The 24,119-nt window shown below is 38.7% G+C and overlaps 1 protein-coding gene across 5 annotated transcripts in view; it reads right to left on the reverse strand.

The window, feature by feature from the left end:
- The window catches only part of LOC126335502 (protein ECT2), a 181,896-nt gene that overhangs the window by 74,143 nt on the left and 83,634 nt on the right, over positions 1–24,119 (reverse strand). For 3 of the 5 annotated variants that reach the window (XM_049998840.1, XM_049998841.1, XM_049998839.1), the window contains exons 6-8: positions 20,607–20,750; positions 18,392–19,192; positions 2,136–2,267 (exon numbers count right to left, since the gene is read on the reverse strand). In XM_049998840.1, the coding sequence (XP_049854797.1) occupies positions 2,136–2,267; positions 18,392–19,192; positions 20,607–20,750 (1,077 nt within the window). The remainder of the gene's footprint in view (positions 1–2,135; positions 2,268–18,391; positions 19,193–20,606; positions 20,751–24,119) is intronic. The other 2 variants (XM_049998843.1, XM_049998842.1) reach the window with 1 other exon arrangement.

The following is a 24,119-nucleotide window of genomic DNA, read 5'->3' on the forward strand; positions in this document are numbered from 1 at the left end:
GAGACAAACACACAAACAAATATTATATCGAAACTTCCTGGCAGATTAAAACTGTGTGCCCGACCGAGACTCGAACTCGAGACCTTTGCCTTTCGCGGGCAAGTGCTCTACCATCTGAGCTACCGAAGCACGACTCACGCCCGGTACTCACAGCTTTACTTCTGCCAGTATCCGTCTCCTACCTTCCAAACTTTACAGAAGCTCTCCTGCGAACCTTGCAGAACTAGCACTCCTGAAAGAAAGGATATTGCAGAGACATGGCTTAGCCAAAGCCTGGGGGATGTTTCCAGAATGACATTTTCACTCTGCAGCGAGTTCGAGTCTCGGTCGGGCACACAGTTTTAATCTGCCAGGAAGTTTCATATCAGCGCACACTCCGCTGTAGAGTGAAAATCTCATTCTGGAAATATTATATCATTCAGAATACTATGTAGATTGATGATATGAACACAAATTTTAAGTTCAATTGTATTACATGTGACTAAATATGACTAAAAACCAAAGTTTTAATTTTTTCCATTCAAAAACTCTAATACAAATATTGTTTTCTTTAGAAGTATGAGGTCTAATAGTGTACTCTGCTAATATTTCTGCAGCTGAAGGTACTAGCTATATAAGAAAAACAAAACTAAGGTCCAATGATAAACGGTTCAGATTTTATGGTAAGTTTAACAAACTTCTGCAATTCACTACAAAATCGCCTGGCACTTTTCAGCTGATACCTTGAAAATCAGACGGCATTAAAAGGGTTAATGCAAAGTTCCCAAATAAAGAACTAAGTCTACAGTTTTTGTTCCACTACTCAAACATTTGCACGGCAGTGGAATCAGCAACAAATCTGATGATTTAATTTACTGTTGATACAGGTATATTTGATAGGTTAGAGTTATAAGAAACAAAGCACTTTTTCATCCGATAGAAACTGAGGAAAGAAGTAACCATGGTCCGTTTACATAACCATCGCAATATTCAGCTGAAGTAACAGCAGGAAACCACGGGCAGCATCAGATGACCAGGCAGGGATGGGAGACATGCACGGCCCATATGAAACATCGAAAGATTATATCCACAATAATAAAGAACTTAAAAGTGTGGGGTATGGAATTGTTAGGAAGAACACAGAAAAAAGATATTACAGGGAAAAGGTGAAACATCTGGAGAAAGATATAATGAAAGGAGTGACGTCGTCAACTCACTGTAGCTGAGGAGTTAGCAGGAACCTAAATGAGACAGGAAGCATTCCTGATCTATTGGACGAATCACTTTTCAGGGACAGCAGGACATGCATAAACCTGCACGACTACATTGCACCAACACTGCAGTTGGCACTGCACTTTGATACCTACGAAAATAACAACCCAAGCCAACAAATCTAATAAACATTTCACAATATCACAATTTCTTAACATTATTGCGTAAAACTGGGCAGCAGATATCATTAATTAGTGAGGAAGTCGAAGTTCCCAAATAGTTCACTTCCTCTGGTTATCTCTGGTACTATCACAGGAGGCAATGAGGAAGACTGAGGCTGGCTGGAACAAACAAAGGATACATTGTTCTGACCTGAATAGATCCAGTTAGTGGATCAGGAGTTACCAACCAGTGTCCTCTGTACACATATTTCTGGTTTTTGTAGGGGCTATGAAAAAATTCAGATGATGCTCATTTGTCAGAGGATGGGGGAACAAATGCAAGTCAAGAAACACCTTAAACCAGAGATGCATTCTGATTACAGGTGGAAAATGATGCCTGGCAGCAGAAACAATCATTCGTTGAAACCTTCAATAGAAGAAAAAAAATTAAAAAAATGAAAAAAGAATCAGCAAACAAGTGAAAATCATTGAGAAAAACTGTTCAAAGTTTTTGCGAAAGGAAACATTTTAGTCAAAAACTTCCCAATCACAACTTTTTTTTATCAGTCAATTTCCAGGCACTCGTTCTTCGTTTTCAGGCACATTGCAAAGTATACAGGTTTTTCCCTGGAGATGGGTTAGTAATTAACTCAATGATTTTTATTCACCTGCACATGAAAGTTACACGATAATCACACAAAGAATGTTCAGAAATAAAATGCATATACTTTGTCATTTCACTACAAGACAGTGTTTGGTGATGGTAGGTACTAATTTACTTACGTCTTCAAACAGATGTTCCTTCTCATCTGCTTGTGCTTCATTTTGTACAGACTTCCAAAACCATTCTGCTTTAACAATTGGAGCATTAATGGTCAGGTCAGGAACGCTTTGTACATTTGATTCATCCACAACCTAAAGAGAATAAATAAAAACATACAAAATTATCTTCGAATGACAAACATAAATAAACCTAACTACATTAAGTTTTCATACCAAATTAATTGAATCTTGAAACAAAACTATTAATTTCTTAACAGGCTAGAAAAACTGACAAATTACTAAGAGAAAATGGATGGCTAGTACTTACCTTCAAGATACTCTCAATAAGACGCGCAATGACCAAATGTTGCGACCAAAGTACGTGAGACCTGTTTATTTTCTTCCTGTATTTCCAACTATATTCAGCGTTACATAGTAAAGATATACACAGTGTACTAAAGGAAACAAGAAATCAGATGACAGACAATGAGAAGGTGTGCATCGTACCACCACAAGAAAACCATTTGTTTCATGTGAAGAGTTAATGATGGTATAACAGCAGAAATAGTAAAATCTAGGGAAGAGATGGTGAAAAAGCCTGCACAATTATTTACAGAGTTTCTATGTAAGAAAGCAACACCAGATAGTTGCAACAACACTGGGATTATGAGATCCACAAGAAAGAGACCAATGAAGATTTGATTGCCCATTAATCTTTTTAGTAGAATTTAATATTTTTTATAAAACTGCCTGTAAAAAAGGGCATTAGGAGTGTGTAGAGCACAATTGATCATTTAAATGTTGTCAAAAAAGTTATAGGAATAAATAATAAATATCAGATACCACTTTGTATCAGGTTTACAGGCTATGGCGAAGTGCTTGACAAGGCAACATTAAATTCTTCATTTGTGTGGCCATAGTTGCTGTATAATTCATGAGGGTATTTTTGATCCGCCATCGTTGCTATATACTTATGTCCATCAGCCACGGCTGAGCACATTATATTGTGAAGTACTTAAGTGTCTGTACGGTGGGAGCTACGGCAGCTCACTCCAGAACTGAAAGAGTGATGATATGACATCTGTGAAGAACATTTGGGGCATTTTGAAGCACAGGGTGATGGCTTCTTCACAAGAATCATCACAGGAGATGAAACCTGGGTCACTATTACACCAAAACACAAGAAGTTCCGAGCACAACCATCAGCTGGGAGGTTTTGCTGACATTCTTTTGGGACAAATGAGGTGTTGTCTTGGAAAACTACATGACTAGGGGAGACATTACCACCAGTGCGTCATATCGCAGAATGTTAAAAAATCAGATTCAGCCTGCAATGCGGTCAAAGCAACATGGAATTCTGACTTCAGGTGTCATTTTGCAACATGACATTGCTTGGCCTCATACTGCCCATGCAAGACTTTTTGAAAAACTAAGTAAAAATATTTGACATACCCTACTCAGACAGCCCATGAGTATTCAGTAGTGTTCTGAGTGCTCTGTTGTGTACCTTACCCTCTGCCACATCTACCACTCACCAGACCTCACACTTTAATTACCACATGTTTGTAACACTTAAAGAGGTAACAAAGAGGTGCAATTGGTGTTGCAAGAGTGGCTGCACACATGAAAAGATTTTCTACCCCATTCCCCACAAAGAAATTCGTGAACTTCATTTGCACTGCAGGAAGTGTGTTGAACAACACAGAGACTAAGTCGAAAATTGACATTTGTGTTCCACTTTTGTTCAATAATTTTAAACAATTAGGTTTTCATTCAACTCCCCCCCTCACAGGATTTGTCAGTTACCACCAGAATCAGCCATGGCAACTTGTAAGAAACGGAATAAAAATAATCTAAATAACTTTCTCCTATGTTGTTTGAAGCTCACAGGTTCCGACGTACACAACAGAGCACTCAGAACACTACTGAATGCTCATTGGCTGTCTGAGTAGGGTATGGCAAAAATATTTTGACTTCGTTTTTCAAAAAATAAGGTTCGTAAGTTTTTTCTGTTATCAACTCCCAATTACATATAAAAGAAATAACAATTATATTAAAAACAAAGATTCCAAGACTTACCAAGCGGGAAAGCGCCGGCAGACAGGCACAATGAACAAAACACACAAACACACACACAGAATTACTAGCTTTCGCAACCGATGGTTGCTTCTTCAGGAAGGAGAGGGAAAGACGAAAGGATGTGGGTTTTAAGGGAGAGGGTAAGGAGTCATTCCAATCCCGGGAGCGGAAAGACTTCCCTTAGGGGAAAAAAAGGGCAGGCGCGCACGCACACACACACACACACACACACACACACACACACATTGTGTGTGTGTGCGCGAGAGAGTGTACACCTGTCCTTTTTTTCCCCTAAGGGAAGTCTTTCCGCTCCCGGGATTGGAATGACTCCTTACCCTCTCCCTTAAAACCCACATCCTTTCGTCTTTCCCTCTCCTTCCTGAAGAAGCAACCATCGGTTGCGAAAGCTAGTAATTCTCTGTGTGTGTTTGTGTGTTTTGTTCATTGTGCCTGTCTGCCGGCGCTTTCCCGCTTGGTAAGTCTTGGAATCTTTGTTTTTAATATATTTTTCCCATGTGGAAGTTTCTTTCTATTTTATTTACATCATCAGAAATAACAATTAGATTGATTTGCTCGGTAAATAGCTACTTCAATTGTGTGATATTCTGACATTTATGTGAAATTTGCAGCAAACTGTTTTTTTCAGGAAGTGCCTTATTATTATAATTTTTCTCTGAATTGAATTTTATTTGATCCTGTACGATTACATGGTGTACACTGAATGTACATGTAATACAAGACATATCAAAAATAGAAAACATTTATTACCACATACTTCCTAAATATATTTCTCACATTCTAACAGCACTGATTATAAGTAACAATATATACACATTTAATGCGATGAGTACTCTCGAACACTGTACAATTCCTTTTCCACCAAACAGTCTTTGAGGTTCTTTGAAAACTTAGTGTCATGTAGATCGACATGCAGTTATTTTTTTTTAGGCAGACATCTTAGTAATTTGATACATGTCTACTTCTCCTCTATGGGAAAGAATACACTACAAAATCTGTAAAACATTTTATGCTACTCGTAAAAGTTTTCAAGCTATCAATACACATTTACTGCGGAGCTTCTTTTCATTGATATCACACAGTCAGTGACATTTTATTGTCTTTCTTTGTCCAAACAAAAGTAGTTTCTTCCACTTGCAAAATCTGAAAATTTGGCATCATGACTACTAAAAGGAAGAGAAGATTGGCAACTAACACTCATATGAGTAACTTCATTGGAACTGGTCAAGAAATGCTGCCTTCTGAACTGTGCGGTGTTCTCCATTTTTAAATTAGAGTGTCTCAGAAGAAAACTGGGAAAAGGCAAAAGACATCACTTGGCAGAGGAAAACTTAATGAAAGAGACTTTCATAGCAATGAAATCCTCAACTGCAGCGTGACATTAAACTGTTAAGAATTTGAGGGTCCACGTCCAGGTGGTGGTGATTAAAAATGAAACAAGTGTTTATTAAAGGTCAGAGAGAGAAGATTGGATGTGTTGGACAGCATCAAATTGGGTTACCAGATCTACCTGAGCACAGAATACAAATTAAAAAGGAGAAGAGGCAAGAAGATTAATTAAGAATTTTTGAATAGAAGGAGAAGGAAGAGCCTTAGAACCAAATGAAGTTCTCTTCTCGAAAGAAGAAGAGACAGATGAATATTCTGAGGATCCTTTGCAGATCCCATATGATGATTCTTTGTACCTTCCACTTCACTTCAAGTACACATTAGTGTAATAGATCACAATTGCACAGTGTTGCATTACGAAGTATTACATATGGTATTGGTCTACATGCAAAGCTGCCAATACAACACCTGCATATTTGGAAGCTGGATTCATCAATTATTGAAGGAGACAGAAGACTTTTGGTTGGTCACAATAAAGTACAAAGGCCCAAGAAAAAGTTATGAAATCACTTGACAAAGAATTTCAGTCTCAATGTAAAGATTCCACAACATTTCTGTTACAAGCAGAAAACTCAAGTCATCAGTGGCCAAGTACCCTGAAGGAAGGGCATAACAATGTTTACAGTGACCCAGGTGGAAGGTATCTTTGTAATTTTATTTCAGAAAAAGACTTAACAGAAACGAAACCACTGAAGTTATTGCTAACCATCTGGTGGATTTTATAAAAGAAAAACAGCATTGATTAAAATTCACAGACTAGTGGTGGTGACTCAATGAATTTTAACACTGGCTGGGAAGGAGGAATCATACATCGGGTTTCGACAAAGATGAATCGTAAACTTATCTGCTTGGTTTGCACTCTTCATACTAATGAGCTACCTTTGCGTCACTTAAACAAATGGATTGGAAAACTTTGTCTAATAAGTTGAGAAGTGAGATTGAAAATATGCTTGACAATGCAAGGAACTTTAAATAACCCCTCATTTTTCAAAATATTCTTTCCAGAGCTTTTGGTTCCACAGAGTACACTGTTGTCAAAGATATCTCAGCAAATCAGGCTTATGGTTACAGGATAACTCAGATTAAAAGGGTAGATGCACTTCCAACCTGATCTGAGATTATTAGAAATTTGTCATCCAAACCACTCTGTTGGTTAACAATTGCAAATAAGATTGTCAGATACGGATTTCAAAACACAGTCTTAAAGGTGATAACTTTAAGACATTACAATTGCTTGTGGAATACATTGATGATGTTTACTGTCTCTTGTTGTTTACAATCAAATCAAAATTCTATTGAATGGAGGAACACTTCCACAATCTCTATCAACTGAAGCTCCCAAAACCCCACAGGAAGGCAGCAGCAGACATTGTTTTGCCAACAATCCCACATTCATCTTGGATCACATCTGGTGAATGGAACTTCAGACACTTATGTTCAAAAGACCTAAAACACAGGAAAGCAGGGGTCCAGAAGCTAACTGGATTGAGAAATAATGATGATGCTACATCAGGAGACCAATCTGTTAGGCCTAGGAAAACAACTGTAGTAAATCCAGATGCAACTTCACTTTTGGAACGGATAGACTGGTTAGTATATGAACCTCCATTTACTTATGAACTCAAAATATGAGAAATAAGGAAATAAAAGTTTGTTCAATACCTAATGCAAGTTGCAAAGTGGAAGTGTCATGGACAGTCCGTAGGGCAGTATGTGATGAGGACAGAGGCTTCTGGCAAAATGAGAAAGATATGTTAAGAGGCCAGAAAGAAAGAAGATTGTTGTCTAAGACCCAATATAAACAAGATTGGATTAATATTTTTGGTTGAAGCTTTTTACATTATTTACACTGCATTTTTAGTGACTGATAATAGAGAAAGAGAATATAAAGAAAATTGTCTGAGGTCATTAATCCACTTTTTGAGCAAACTTTGGAGAAGTTTATTTTTAATTTAATGCTTTAGCGTAAATTTACCAAGCTAAATGTTTATGAATAACAAGAAACATTTTAAATTAGGATATTACACATCAAAAGGCACATTTTGGGCTCCCTCATTCACAAAATCACTAAATTTTATTTTTGACCCCTAAAATGACACACACTACTGTCAGAGAATAAGTGACATCACATGTACAGAATGCACATAAACTCAAATACAGTTCACAACAAAGAAACTACTGTGAAAGCTGTAAAGTAAGTAACAATATTTAAAAGTTTTTTTCAAGGCAGGCAAAGCAAGTTCAACAATGAAGAGAGAAATCATTCCATGAACTCTCATGAATTTATACATTCAGACATCTGTGGGTTGGCATCACTTGTATCAACTAGTGATGCACAGTTTTCTTATATCACATTAAAATGACGCAAGCAGGTACACGATTGTTTACTTCCTCTGAGACAAACCTGACATCACTGATCGACTTCACAAATGCAACACTCACATCGAACAAGTTTTGCTAAAGAATTAAAATGTTGCATGTGGACAACAAACAGTACTGGATATATTAATTCTGACAGGAAACAGCTTGTGAGAAGCCTTTAAATTTAGCTAGAAACAACTGTTCAATATATAACACAGTAGAACAGACAATCCCAATGGGTTAATCTAAAATTGTTGAAAGTGCGTGTATGATGTTGAAAGCCAAGACGATTCCCAAGTTTTTATGGGTACATGAAGTTAATTATGCTGTATAATACTAAATAGGATTCCAACAACACACAATTTGAAATGTACTCCATACGAGTTGTAGAATGGGCAAAAACCCAATGTTGGACACCTTCAAATCTCTGAATTCAATTCATTTGCCATAACAATTCTGAAGAAAACTTGGTGCCAAAGTCTTATGGAATAGGTTCACATATATATAGTGGCTCAAAGACTTCAGAAGCTACGGAACCCAGTACATTGTCCTTGATGGTGAGCATTCATCAGAGACCAGGGTATGATCAGGAGTGCCCCAGAGAAGTGTGATAGGATTGCTAATATTCTGTACAAGCTTAATTTGGCAAACAGGGTTGGCAGCAATCTGTGGCTGGGTGCTGGTGATGCTGTGGTGTACGGTAAGCTGTTGAAGTTGAGTGACTGTAGGAGGATACAAGATAAAAAAAAAATTCTAACTGATGCAATGAACGGCAGCTACCTCTAAATGTTAATGTGTATGTGTATGAGTAGGAAGAACAAACCCATAATGTTCAGATACAGCATTATTAGTTTCTGCTTGACATAGTCACACCATTTAAACACCTGGACATAATGTTGCAAAGCAATTCTAACTGGAACGAGCTTGTGAGGATTGGTGTAGCGAAGGTGAATGGTTGAATTCAGTTTATTGGGGGAATTTTGGAAAAGTGTGGTTCATATGTAAAAGAGACCACATACGGTTCACTAGTGCAACCCAGTCTTCCGTACTACTCTAGTGTTTGGGATCCGTACCAGGTCGGATTGAAAGAAGACACTGAAGCAATTCCAAGGCAGGCTGCTAGATTCATTACTGGTAGGTTTGAACAACACATTTGGAACAAATTTGTGTTAAAGAGACACTTCAGAAACTAAAATGGGAATCCCTCGATGGAAGACACCATTCTTTCCAAGGAAAACTATCAAGAAAATTCAGAGAACCAGCACTTGAAACATAGTGCAGAACAATTTTACTGCTGCCAACATACATTGCACGTAAGGATCATGAAGATCAGATATGGGAAATTAGGGCTCATATGGAAGCATATAAACATAAATTTTTCCCTCGTGCTGTTTGCGAGTGGAATATGAAAGGAAATTACTAGAAGGTACCCCCTGCCGTGTGCTATACAGAGGCTTGCAGAGGATCACGTAGTTGTAGATACACGTTCTAGTTTTCTGATCTGTGCACATATTTACCTTTCATTTTTCATAACAGAGTGTGTTCTTCAGTCAATAAAATAAATGAGTCATTTAACTGATATAAGAACTTTGTTTATCTCAGCAAATCTTCAAGTGTTGTATCAGATGCTGTTCCTATACCACAGCTGAAACAAACTTTCATATTTGTCTTTTTTTTCTGGGTTCACACACTTGTCTGTCTTCAAGGAGGTCAGATCTCGTTGTGCTCCAATGAAATAAAGGAGTGTTACCGTATTTACCCAAGTATAAGACGACCATGACTATGAGATGACCCCCTTTTCCTCAAGACACTTTTCGAGAAAAATTTATTTTTAACACATTCTGACTAATCAAAATTACAAACTTTTTTTGCAAAGTATATGTCTAAAAAGTTAACATCATACTTATATTCAATTTAAGCCATTTATTGATTGTCTACATTTGAATAACACAAGGATGAATAGCATAAATGAAGACAAATAGTTTACATTAATTTGTGGACCATCATCATTCCTACATTTTTCGCTTACCAACCCTGCCATCTGTGATATCACTATTTTAATCATCGTTATTCAAACACCACAGCTGAGAAATTTATATCTTTGTTGTCACAAATATTCTGCTAGTTCTTCCAAATACGTTTCAATTTCTGACATTGTGGCTCGACCTGAGAACACAGCTGTTTTGATCTGAATATGTATTGCATTTCACTTCTATACTGATGTGAAAATGTTACAATGTCTCTTGCTTCCTAACATATCTGCCTGTTGCTCTCTCCCTGTTTACATAGAACCAGAAGCTGACACAACCCCTTTCATTCTCATCACGTCACAATGAACACTGATAACAATGCAGCACTAAACACATAAGTATGCCACTGGTACCCAGCTAGACTTTTTCCATCTCCTGAAGGAATGAATACTGCTGTTGGGTATATGTTCAACTTTTAAAGTCAATTCAATTCTGACTACAAATGGATTAGGGCAAACTGCAGTTTAAAACTGCCATATGTTCCTAAAAAGCCAGGGTAGATGGTATAGATTCCCATAGCTGGCAACATGAAGCAACTTGCCGATTGTCGCTGTTCCCCTCCATGCACTCATCTAGTTCCCAAGCAAGCTGGTACCAGTTTTCCCCTTCCAACCCTCCTATAGTGCTGTGTTTGAGCAACTGTGAAACACAGACTGCAATATCTCTACATAACAACAGCTGCTAATACATAAATAAAAGACTGAAAACTTCACTCATCCCATGATCTACTGAGGACTGTTGCATCTTCACTATGGGTCTTCAAGCTGTAATTTATTCTTGTGATAACTGAATTTAAAATGGTTTTATTTAGTTTGTTAGATACTTTACTATGGATGAATTTTCCTTCTCGTTTCAGCTAACTGTCATCATAATGTTTTAGTGGCTAGTTCATAATTTCTCGTGTACCCATTGCACTATGTTTCACGAGTCAAATGTCGTAGGATTGTCCAAGTAATGATACTGTATCGAACACTTTGGCTTATAATTGGGTAAATACGGTATGTGTACAGACAATTTGTTTTTCTAGAATGTCTGTCACTGCATGCAATATAATTCATCCGTTCTCATGATGCTCCAAGTGCTCTAGCGTCCAATGGCATCACGCTTTACAACGCTGAATACCGCCACAATCAATGGCTTTTTTGGTGTAATTTATGTCATGCAGTTCATCAACAGATTAAAGGTGTAAAGCACTCTCAAAAGAATGGTATGATTATAAGTATTAACACTAATGGAAACTCTAACCACGGTTTCGGCTCAAACTTGCCAGTTGTTTGCAACACTATATCAATGGCGTGTATCTGCAGAAGTTCCATATCCACCGCCACTGCCCAGGTTGCTAACAGGTTATAACACAAGGGCACTCAGTGCTGAAAGTAAAACAAATTTTCATAATTTAATTTGACCATGTGGAAGGAGAGGTTTTAAGTGTAAAGCCCATATCACCAATTTCAAATTTCACCACAGAAGAGGTAAATAAATTCCATATCTGTGAAATGAAATGCACTTAAGCAATGGAGTGTATGGAACTACAACTTCAATAGCCAGTAATGGAATCTTCAAAAAAAATCTGATACTATAGCAGTATTCACAGACAGTAGCATCATGTCTACAATAAGAACCTCACGCTTTTTGTGTGTGTGTGTGTGTGGGGGGGGGGGGGGGGGGGGGGGGTTGCACACGCAAGGCCCCTTTGTCTTACTTGACATAACTGGAAGAAAAATGGAATACGGTTGTCATCAACCTAGATTCAAAAGTGCATACCACTTTTTATACACTAAACAATGATAAAATAGAAGGATATGGGCAACAATAAGATTCAGAAGTTAGGAGGTTTAACTGTCATTGAAGATAGAATTTGACATAACAGCAAAGATGCAAGATGAGATGGACACTGGGCAACAGCCAACTAGTGTCAAACAACCAAATAAAATCCAATTTTAGGTGAAAAATTGTAATAATAGTTACATAAACTGCTATAATACTGAGCAGGTGCGGATCGTAATTAAAGGCTCTGAGGTGGAGCCGCCCCAAAATATATGTTAAAGTAAATTTCCCAAGAACGTATTACATAATTTAAAGTATCAGGATGAGTTTTGCGTATTTCCCCATTCCGATTAAAAATAACGATGGTCAACGTTTATGAAACAGTTCGTATCAATAGATGTTTTTCCAAACGTTTAGTAGTGTTTAGGCTGCACCTTGGAACGTCCGTAAGCTGCATGTAGTAGCGGTTTGGGAGCGTGGCTTCTACATAGTACTGCTCTTTATGGGCGACCTCCAAAGGCTCAGAGCTTGCAGCCTACGGGTGTCATATCAATCACACACATTTTTCACGTTCCACTATCTATGTAAGAAAGGAATGTAGAGTGACCGAAATTTTTACTACGCAAATTCTGTCTGCTGCACATCTCTACTACGCTTAGATGCATCATTAATCGACGATTAGTATTACTGTTTTGATAATGTTTTACATAGTTATGTTTCTGCAACTGGCTATTTTATCCACATTTAGAATAAGTTTGCAAATATCCCGCAAGAATGCAAAAGACTACAGTAACATAACAGTACTGCCATCTAGCGAGAGTTTTGTAAGTGATTAGAGGACAAAGCATGCAAAATTTGTTCCGTTACTTTACTTTCCTTGCTTGCTGATGCTGACTGCTTTTGTTGATACCGTGTGATATTAGCAAGTTTCTTCTTCATAGTATATTTTGCAAGATTTTAGTGAGTTTTACTTCCTTGTGAATATCTGCGACATACCGTGAATGTGAAAACAGCACAATATGAATTCAGTATGCAATTTAATAGGTAAAAACTTGGAACACGGCCATAGGATGAAAGTGAAAGAACTTGGTGCACCCAGACCCAATCTAACGATTAATTAAGAACAGAAAGAGTGTAAATCTAGGCAACGATACAAATGCAGTTTTAATAGAGCAATTTATGATGCAGCTGAGTGGATGTGTGGTGGCGAAGTGAAAAATGCATTTTTCTGTTTCACCTGTCTTCTTACAAATAGTACTGATAGTGCCTGGCCTGAAACTGGTATCACGGACTTAAAGAAATTTCACGCAAAGGTGAAAAAACAATTCCCGCGAAAAATATTTAAATGGTTTCATTGAGTTTTCAATGCTAGGGAAAGTGGACATTATGTGCCAATTAGACAGTGCTTACCACTGTAATATGAAGATATACACTCCTGGAAATGGAAAAAAGAACACATTGACACCGGTGTGTCAGACCCACCATACTTGCTCCGGACACTGCGAGAGGGCTGTACAAGCAATGATCACAAGCACGGCACAGCGGACACACCAGGAACCGCGGTGTTGGCCGTCGAATGGCGCTAGCTGCGCAGCATTTGTGCACCGCCGCCGTCAGTGTCAGCCAGTTTGCCGTGGCATACGGAGCTCCATCGCAGTCTTTAACACTGGTAGCATGCCGCGACAGCGTGGACGTGAACCGTATGTGCAGTTGACGGACTTTGAGCGAGGGCGTATAGTGGGCATGCGGGAGGCCGGGTGGACGTACTGCCGAATTGCTCAACACGTGGGGCGTGAGGTCTCCACAGTACATCGATGTTGTCGCCAGTGGTCGGCGGAAGGTGCACGTGCCCGTCGACCTGGGCCCGGACCGCAGCGACGCACGGATGCACGCCAAGACCGTAGGATCCTACGCAGTGCCGTAGGGGACCGCACCGCCACTTCCCAGCAAATTAGGGACACTGTTGCTCCTGGGGTATCGGCGAGGACCATTCGCAACCGTCTCCATGAAGCTGGGCTACGGTCCCGCACACCGTTAGGCCGTCTTCCGCTCACGCCCCAACATCGTGCAGCCCGCCTCCAGTGGTGTCGCGACAGGCGTGAATAGACGGACGAATGGAGACGTGTCGTCTTCAGCGATGAGAGCCGCTTCTGCCTTGGTGCCAATGATGGTCGTATGCGTGTTTGGCGCCGTGCAGGTGAGCGCCACAATCAGGACTGCATACGACCGAGGCACACAGGGCCAACACCCGGCATCATGGTGTGGGGAGCGATCTCCTACATTGGCCGTACACCTCTGGTGATCGTCGAGGGGACACTGAATAGTGCACGGTACATCCAAACCGTCATCGAACCCATCGTTCTACCATTCCTAGACCGGCAAGGGAACTTGCTGTTCCAACAGGACAATGCACATCCGCATGTATCCCGTGCCACCCAACGTGCTCTAGAAGCTGTAAGTCAACTACCCTGGCCAGCAAGCTCTCCGTATCTGTCCCCCATTGAGCATGTTTGGGACTGGATGAAGCGTCGTCTCACGCGGTCTGCACGTCCAGCACGAACGCTGGTCCAACTGAGGCGCCAGGTGGAAATGGCATGGCAAGCCGTTCCACAGGACTACATCCTGCATCTCTACGATCGTCTCCATGGGAGAATAGCAGCCTGCATTGCTGCGAAAGGTGGATATACACTGCACTAGTGCCGACATTGTGCATGCTCTGTTGCCTGTGTCTATGTGCCTGTGGTTCTGTCAGTGTGATCATGTGATGTACCTGACCCCAGGAATGTGTCAATAAAGTTTCCCCTTCCTGGGACAATGAATTGACGGTGTTCTTATTTCAATTTCCAGGAGTGTATAATGAAAATGTATCAAAAGATCGGTATATTCTGGGTAAACTGACAGGCTGATTAAATTCTGCGGGAAATTCGAGCTTGCCTTAAGGGGTCACGACGAAACAAGATTCCAAAAAACCCAGTATTTTTTCGACGATTAGTCAGTCTTATGGCAGAACTGGACTACGTCTTGAAGCAGCACACTGAGAAATCAGAAAACCGTGTTTTCTTAGGCCTATCGAAGACAATTCAAAACGAACTCCTGGAGTCAATATATGAGGTGTGCCTCAATATCATCAGGAGTCAACTGTTGAAGGCAAACTTTCTCGCAATAGAAGTTGATGAAACTACTGACTGTGCAAATTTGTCAAAATTGGTACTAATAATTCGCTATGAGATACTGGGACAAACAAATGAAAGATTTATTGACTTTGTACGCCCAAAAAGTCACAGTGCAGACGATGTAACTGCAGCTGCTCTCTGCGAGCTAGAGAAAATGAATGTACGTGAAACACCTGAAAAACTGATAGCTCAGTGTGACGACGGTGCTCCTGTTATGAGTGGCCATAAAAGTGGAGTTCAAACTAGAATTAAGAGAAATGTACAGGAATGCTCACTTTATTCACTGTTACGCCAATCAGTTCAATTTAATTGTTGAACGTTGTGTGACGGGCAATAAACAAGTGTGGATCTTCTTTAGCAACTTGGAAGGAATTTCCACCTTTTTTCCCCCAGTCTTCTAGCCGTACAGCCATTCTTGACGAAGTAGTGAAGAAGCATATTCTTACATGTACTCGGTTCATCAGATGGAATTTTAAATCACAGAGCGTAACCACTGTGTACAAGTACCAAAAGGAAATTGTTGAGTGCCTAGAAAGCATTATTGATGATGCCAGTGATTACAAGACAATAAACAAGGCCACGGGACTGAAGGGTTTCCTGCAAGACGAAGATTTCCTCTTTCGGTTAATTTTTTTTTAATACAGTCATGCCTCATTGTGACATTCTCTTTAATCAACTGCAGCAGAGGAATATTGATGCAGTGAAAAATGTTGAATATGTATCACACTTTGCAGATTCTGTCTAGCAAATTAGGGCCTCACTTGAAACTGACGATCACTGGGAACAGGTAGAACCAACTGCAAAACGGGGACGTTTCACAGAATCAAGAATAGTGTGTGCACGAAATGTTTGCGACCTCATCACAACTGAGATCAGAGAACGATTCAGTTTCAACGATCACTTATCGATTGCACAACCGTTTGATCCATCGTTGTTTGCAAAACAACAAACTATTTTTCCAGAAAAAGAGCTTAAAATAGCTGTTAATTTGTTCAATTTAGAGTCTTCAGACCTACGTCATGAGCTGAACATGTTGTACAGCCCAAAAGATTTTATGAAGGCGTCTGGTGCTTTGACCTTGTTGAACTTTCTTTACGATAACAATCTGGCTAAAGCTTTTCCTGATAGTGTAAAACTTTTGCAAATAATAGTAACCTTCCCTATGATGAGCGGAGAGGCAGAACGCTGCTTCTCTATGTTAAAGCGAGTGAAAACATTCATGCACAACACTATGAATGAGGACAGACTTTGTGCGCTTGCAATGTGTTCCCTAGAAAAACCAATTACTGAATAGGCCAAATCTCAATGAAATAGTCATAGACCATTTTGCTGCGCAGAAGGGGAGACGAGCTGACTTCATCTATAAACAAATGAATTGAGGTAAGCAAAAATGCATTCATAATAAGAGGTAATTTCTTTATATTTAAGTCCTACTTAGCCTATTAAGTGAAGTGAGTGAAAAAAGGGTTGTGTCACGTTTAGCCAGTCATAAACGTGATGACATTTTCCGAAAGGATTCACTTTTGGTACCATTACAGAGTCACATTTTGTGTAATTTAGCACAACAAACCGTACTAAAAATGACTTATTTTGGAGAGATTTTTAGTGCGCTATTTCACATAAATGCATATTTTCATAATACACAATCAATATGAACTGTTCGCTTCTGAAACGTGAATTAATATGGCAGTTGCAGAGATTGCTCATGTCACCCAATCACATCACAAGACCTGTGACGTCACCAAAACATCCCAGTATCGTCATGCGAACTCGTAAACTTTGGGCTTTGGAGGTAAACCACAATAAACCCCGTAAGTTTAGAACCGAAAACACGAAAAACATTAAGCAGCTGCAAAGTTAACATTCATTGCATTAAAGATCTCTCAGAAATGCATCTTTTCAAACGATTTGCTGCAAAAGTGTCAGAAAATGTAATGACGACGTATAAAAACACTAACCAAAGATTTTAACTCTTAAGTTACCTTCTAACGATATTTAATACCTGATTATAGAAGATAAAGTATGTAAAATTATGGGTATAGAGTTATCTGTCCACCCCCCCCCTCCCCCTAAATTCTTAGTTTTTTATGTCACACTAATTTGTAACGTAACCCGAGGTCTATGTTGGCTCAATCGATAAATGCCGCAGCCTTCCCCAGTATAGAAACCACGAACAGCGCCTGATACTGAGAGGTAGAACTGACAATGGCAAAAAAAAGAACTGAAGTTATAGAGAATTACAAATGAGAGGAGCCTCGTGAAAAACTACTAAGGTCTGAAATAAGCTTAGCAAAAACAATGAGAAGAGTTATCAAAAGAGGATAATGATCACCATACTAACTCTTGCACTCCCTTCAACATGGAGCATGAAGCTTTCTCCCCCCCCCCCCCCCCCCCCACACACACACACACACACACATTACATGAGAATTCAGTCTTTGAAATTCCTGAAAGTTGCTAAATCTCAATGATTAATTACATAAATTTTCATTTTTTTCACACTAAGAAAGAGGACAGCTCCAGAAATTAAAAGCTTGTTGTCACATCACTGTGTGTGTCAATGAGAAGTTGTGTTGTTGCCACTATCAAATAACTAGTGGCTGTTTTATAATTAGCCCACTTACTTATTATTTATGCCTTTATCTGGCAAGTTTAAGACCTTTACGCTCTTACGTCTTACCATATACAAAAGTTAAACTGGATTTTTCTGAGAAAACAATCTTAATTCATGTGAATTGCTACTCTAAAGTAATCTCAATCAGCACCTACATATACTATCACCCTAACAAACCATTTGATTTCCATGTTACAATTTGGCATTTACTTTTATAAGACCTACAACCTACCTACAATCTCCCCCCCCAACCCCCCTACTGGTTTACTAATTAAAGCACAATTATTACACAAAATCATGCACAGTAAAAAGAAAAATAAGTATGCACATCACCATACAGAATGGAAAGAGAAGTATGAGAAAGACAAATCAACAAAGCATCTTCAATTCTCACAACCAGAATTATCTACAATAGAGATAATATACCAGAACAAGCATATCATGCAAAAAAAGATAAGAATTAATTTCAAACATAGCTAAGCAAAAATTTTATATAATCTTGTTTCAAATGTTCAATTCATGCTCTCATCAACATGCTTTTGTCTTTTTTCCACGTATAAAAGAAGTGGATGTGATTCAACTTAAATCACTTTTATAACTACAAATAGACATTCAGTCATATGTAGTCCTACAAAGTAACCTGTTCCTTTTCCTTTACCACTATGCAACTCCAATAATACCTAACATAATCAATATAGAGTACAAACTTTATAAAATCTCAGTTCAGTTCTCTCATAATAAAGTGCACTGGTAACATTCCTACCATATAAATAAATATAAAGGAACAGGCCACTAAGAGGATACTATGGACAAAAAATGAGATTAAAAGTTAACATATGCAAGTACCAGTTCAGTTAATACATCCTCTTCAGCTACACGTGGGTATCCACATGACTTCACTGTTGGTTTGCACACTGCTGTTATTGTGGGAGAGGAAAACTGCGGGCTTCTGCCTCTGTCTGAATCAGAAATTACTTCCATTAATAATGTCTCGTAAGGTCCAAAAGATGTATTCATTGCTGATTTGCAGGCAGATTCTTCATGTACTGACTCCCTAGCTTTTCCTGTCTCAATATCAAATTTTGGCATTTTGTCAGGCACACAATAGTCTTCAACAGATAATTCTGTTCCAAGCGATGAAGCAGAGCGCTTTGGAATGCATTTCCTGTGTTGTGCACTCTGGACAGAATGTTCCATGAGACTGTTTGTCCTAACTTTAGGAACTGAATTTGTTATTTGCTTGAAAACATGGCGTTCTCCTGAATCAGAATCATTTATTAGAGTGACACAGCTTTCATTCACGACATTTTCAATGTCAACCATGTCACATTTATGTAGCACACTTTCACCAAAAGACAGGCATCTGTTTACTCCATTAGAGGCTGGTGATATGCTTCTGTCTTTTACACATAAACTAGAGAACCCGGAGTTGTTTTCCATACTTCGTCCACAATGACAGTAAGGTGTTGAACATCTGGGTGATGTTAATTGCTGTGGAGCAAGGTCAGTGGGCGTATTGTTAGACAACCTTGTAACTTTAGTGTTAAGATTAGTAGTAGCAGTGCTGCTGGTTGGAGACAGAGACCATCTTTTACTGATCACCATCCTATGCTTCAGAAGATAGTATTTTTCAGCCCCGTCAACAACCTGCAAAATAGTGTTACATTTCTTTCACTGCTGATACATGCTAAGGACGGTAAATTCATATTGACATCTTTTGACAGTAAGCAATGCAACCTGATTCCAGCAAAAATGTGTTAATGTCATGCACAAAAAAGACAGAATTATTTAAGTGATTAGTTCCCAAAACCAACTGAAAGGAAAACAGGCTCTGAAGGACATCAGGAGAAAGCACAGAAAAGGATATTAAACATACTAATATTTTACAATGGAGAATACCTCTCTTGTCCCAATACATATATCAAATTAATTTTGTAAAACACTTGAATGTACTGAGTGATATTCACGAAAAGAGGTAATTTAAATCACAACAAAAAATCAAACTAAAAACAAAAACATTCTAACCACAATTTGAAATATCAACAGAAGACTCTTGCAATTATTAATAATTCAACAATTCAGCAAGTCACATGTCATCGCAAATTGTTAGCAAAAAATGTGTATACAACTGATAAAATATTATTATATTTTACTGGTTGCCTGGTTTATCTAAGCATATCTAAGCATATGCCTTCACTGAAATGGACCTACACTGATAGGAACCATTAACTGACATGCAAGCGAAGATTGCCATCAAGATCTCCCACACAGAACTGTCTTGAAATGAACAATATTTAATTGAGATATTATAGCTTTTACTGACACAGAATTCTTGCATCTATCTTTACGTTGATTTACAGAATTCTTGCATCTATCTTTATGTTGATTTAACACTTAAGGTGGAAGCTAAAAATGGAAGTCTAAAATGATGTTGTTAGGCTATACTGGGGCCTTGTTGATACAATAAGGCTGACAAGATGCCAATGAGTGGGACAATCACAGCTGACATGTAGGCCTTGAGAATCAACCAAGCCAAAAAGAAAGTGTCTTCCCATGTATCTGAAAGCTGAAGAAAATCTGCAAGTTTCATTCAAATAATGTGACATGGAGGGAGAATAATATTGCCTATCCCCAATTACAAATTGGTTGCATGTTCATATATCCTAATGCAAAATTATTTATTGCACTCTTGGAAGTCTCTTAACGACAACTGTCCTAACAGTACTTCAACCACATGAAAGACCACGAACCAATCCCAATTATTTTTCCCTACTTTACTGTTAATAAATCTGTGCTTTTGCATGTTAGCAAACAAAGCAACACAAGTAATTGTTAATAGCAGACTGCTAATGGTACAAAACATTAACACAACATGACAGGAAAAAAGAGGACAAGCAAATTTGTAAAAAAAATTATACAAGCACTGCATTAAAGTCTAATTTTCATTTTTATTATATGGAACCCACAAAACAATCTTACTGCCCCATAACACATTTTACCTTATCACCCTTTTCCTAATCCCTATAAAAAGTTAACAATAGAGAGATTCTTCATAACTTACAACATGAGTGCTTGTTCCATCTTCCACATCGGTTGCTTCACCACCATTTTGTAGTAATATCTCTGTCATGTGCTGCCTTTCTTCATCTGGAAACCCATAAAAACAAACACGAGCGCCCACAAATGGTTTCATCTTATGGCACATCTGTAAAAGCAATTTTCATATGTTTTCAATTAAATTATTTGTAGTAAATCGGTGTGTACTATTTATTCAAATGAAACTTAATAGTCAAAAAAGAATTATGAAAAAACATTGGTGACAAGTCTAAATAAGATCTGTGCACAAAAACAATACCATAAAAATCAAGAATACACTGAAGCACCAAAGAAACTGGTATAGTTTACAGAGATACACAGACAGAATACGCACTGCGGTCGGCAATGCCTACATAAAGACAAAAAGTGTCTGGCGCAGTTGCTAGATTGGCTACTGATACTACAATGGCAAGTTATCAAGATTTAAGTGAATCTGAATGTGGTATTATAGTTGGTGCATGACCGTTAGTACAACTATTTCATGAGTGTACCGTGAATATCAGGAATCCAGCGAAACATCAAATCTCTGACTGCTGCAGCTGAGAAAAGATCCTGCAAGAATAGGGCCAACAACGACTGAAGAGACACTTTGAATGTGACAGAATTGCAACCCTTCCGCAAATTTCTGCAGATTTCACTGCTGAGTCGTCAACAAGTGTCAGCGTGCGAACCATTCAACAAATCATCATCAATATGAGCTGTCTTGTGTATCCTTGATAGCTGCACAACACAAAGCTAATTTATGCCTCTCCTGGGCCCATCAACACTGACATTGGACTGTTGATGACTGGAAACATGCTGCCTAGTTGGATGAGTCTATTTCAACTTGTATTGGGCAGATGGACGTGTACGGGAACAGAGACAACCTCATGAATCCACGGATCCTGTATGTCAGCAGGCGACTGTTCAAGCTGGTGGAGTGCAACGGTGAGAGGCACGTGCAGTTGGAATGATATGAGACCCCTGATACATCTAGATACAACTCTTGACAGGTGACACATATGTAAGCATCCTGTCTAATCACCTGCATCCATTCATGTGATTGTGCATTCCGACGGACTTAGTCAATTCTAGCAGGAAAATGCAACACCCTACACTTCCAGGACTGCTACAGAGTGGCTTCAGGAACACACTTCCAAGTTTAAACACTTCCGCTGGCCATCAAACTCCCCAGACATGAACATTGAGCATATCTGGGATGCCTGGCAATGTGCTGTTCAGAAGAGGTCTCCACCCCCTTGTACTCTTACAGGTTTATGGACAGCCCTGCAGGATTCATGGCGTCAATTCCCTCCAAAACTATCTCTGACATTCGTCAAGCCATGCAACGTCATGTTGCGACACTTCTGCATGCTCGTGGGGGCCCTACGAGATATTAGGCAGATGTACCAGTTTCCTTAGTTCTTCAGTGTAATACGAAAGTGTGGGATGTAATATGAATCATCAGACATTATACAGGTAACTTAAAATTAAACATAAAACAGATAGCTGTTTGAGCAGATACCACTTTGACTTCGTCTATTTGATTTTTTGCAAATTGTAATCACCTTCACTTGATTTTATTTGAGGTTACTTCTTATAAACAATTTGTTATTTACAAGATATATAAAAATGTCATTTGGGGATCTTTTGATATAAACGCTGACAATTATAAGTTCGTTAAGTTTATACCAAAATCTTTAATTGTCTTCTTCTTTTTTCAACAGTTTTACTATGGTGATCAACAATGTGTCTGTCCCTAGACCTGATGATTAATACCAGTAATAAGTACCTACTTATCAAATACTTTGTTTATTTAAGCTAATTGGAGATGCGTGGGTGTTTCTGTGAAGCGTAGCGAAATACATGACCTACCTTAACTCTCTTAAATTATTTTGTCTAGCACGTAATCCAGCTATGAAAAATCATTTGAAAATAAAACATCCCTATAATTCCAAGCACTTAATGAAGGTACAGTCACTGCTGTGCGTACACCCCCTTTGATTATTACTAATACAAATTCACTTTCAACATCGACAGAAAAGCAACTGACTGCATCAGAATGGTTTGAAAGGAAATTGCTTTGGAATGTAAACAACTTAAATAAAAAAGGATAATTATCTAATTGCAGAAATGATTGCACTAGACTGTGAGCCATTATCAATCATAGGAAGGGCTTGATTTACAAGACTTAGAACAAACTTTACCTCACTATAAAAGGGCCCAGATTTTGAAAAAAATTGTTCCCAAAATAAAAGAAAAAATTGTGAAAAATTGAAAGAAACATTTCATGTGCCGTTACATTTTCTGTCACTTCTGATATATGCATCTGTTTATGTAATAATGACAGTTTCTTGAATGTCATAGCTCACTGGCTATATCCTAAATTTCAGCTGGAACCTTTTCCAGGTTCTCACACTTGAGAAACATAGCTTGGAAGCTTAATATTATCACAGATCACTGGGACTGAGAAAATCAAAATACATTTACCCATTCATAACAGTGGCACTAACATTGTGGAAGGTGTTCGAGTGGTTGAGTATGTTTCTGCTAAATGTTCCACCCATTGTCTTCTGAGAGTTGTGAATGAATTAATGAAGGTCCAGCCTAAAGGTTTAGGAATGATCACTATAGTTTGATTTTTTGTAATGGGTTTCAATCATTCTAAGTTAGCTCAAGAATAACTGTTGGCTATTCAAATTGAGTTAGATTTACTTAAGCATCAGTTGGTGCAAGATATCAGCATGAAGTGGAATTCCACCTTTTACATGGCAGAGCATCTGTTGTGTTAAGCTTTTGATGTCCTTTGAAGAGATAAAATAAGTTCTTGTCTCTTCTGTACATTCAAAGTAATACCACATGTTGTGGTATTTACTCGAATCAAAGCCACACTTTTTTTCCGGTTTTTGTTATCCAAAAAACTGCCTGCAGCTTAGATTCAAGTGCAAAGCAAGTGGAAGTTCTGAAAAATGTTGGTAGGTGACGCCACAACCAACTTCTGCCGTCGAATATATGTAGCGCTACACAGGCATGCTTTGTAGGCACAAAGATATATACTGGGGCCAAAGCCTCTGCATTGAGGGGGGGGGGGGGGGGGGGGGGGGAAGAGAATATATTAATATATTAAAAACAAATATTTCAAGACTTACCAAGCGGGAAAGCGCCGGTAGACAGACACAATAAAATAACACACAAACACACACATACACATACACATACAAAATTTCGAGCTTTCGCAACCGGCGGCTGCTTCGTCAGGAAAGAGGGAAGGAAAAGGAAAGATGAAAGGATGTGGGTTTTAAGGGAGAGGGTAAGGAGTCATTCCAATCCCGGGAGCAGAAAGACTTGCCTTAGGGGGAAAAAAGGATAGGTATATAATCGCGCACGCACGCACACATATATACAGACACAAGCAGACATATTTGGTAAATTCCTGGGTTTTCCCCCATTGTCCCAGGTTGTATACACCCTGCAAACCTACAAAATCTATAAACAACTG

The sequence above is a fragment of the Schistocerca gregaria genome, chromosome 2, assembly GCF_023897955.1.
Source record: "Schistocerca gregaria isolate iqSchGreg1 chromosome 2, iqSchGreg1.2, whole genome shotgun sequence".
NCBI lineage: Eukaryota > Metazoa > Arthropoda > Insecta > Orthoptera > Acrididae > Schistocerca > Schistocerca gregaria.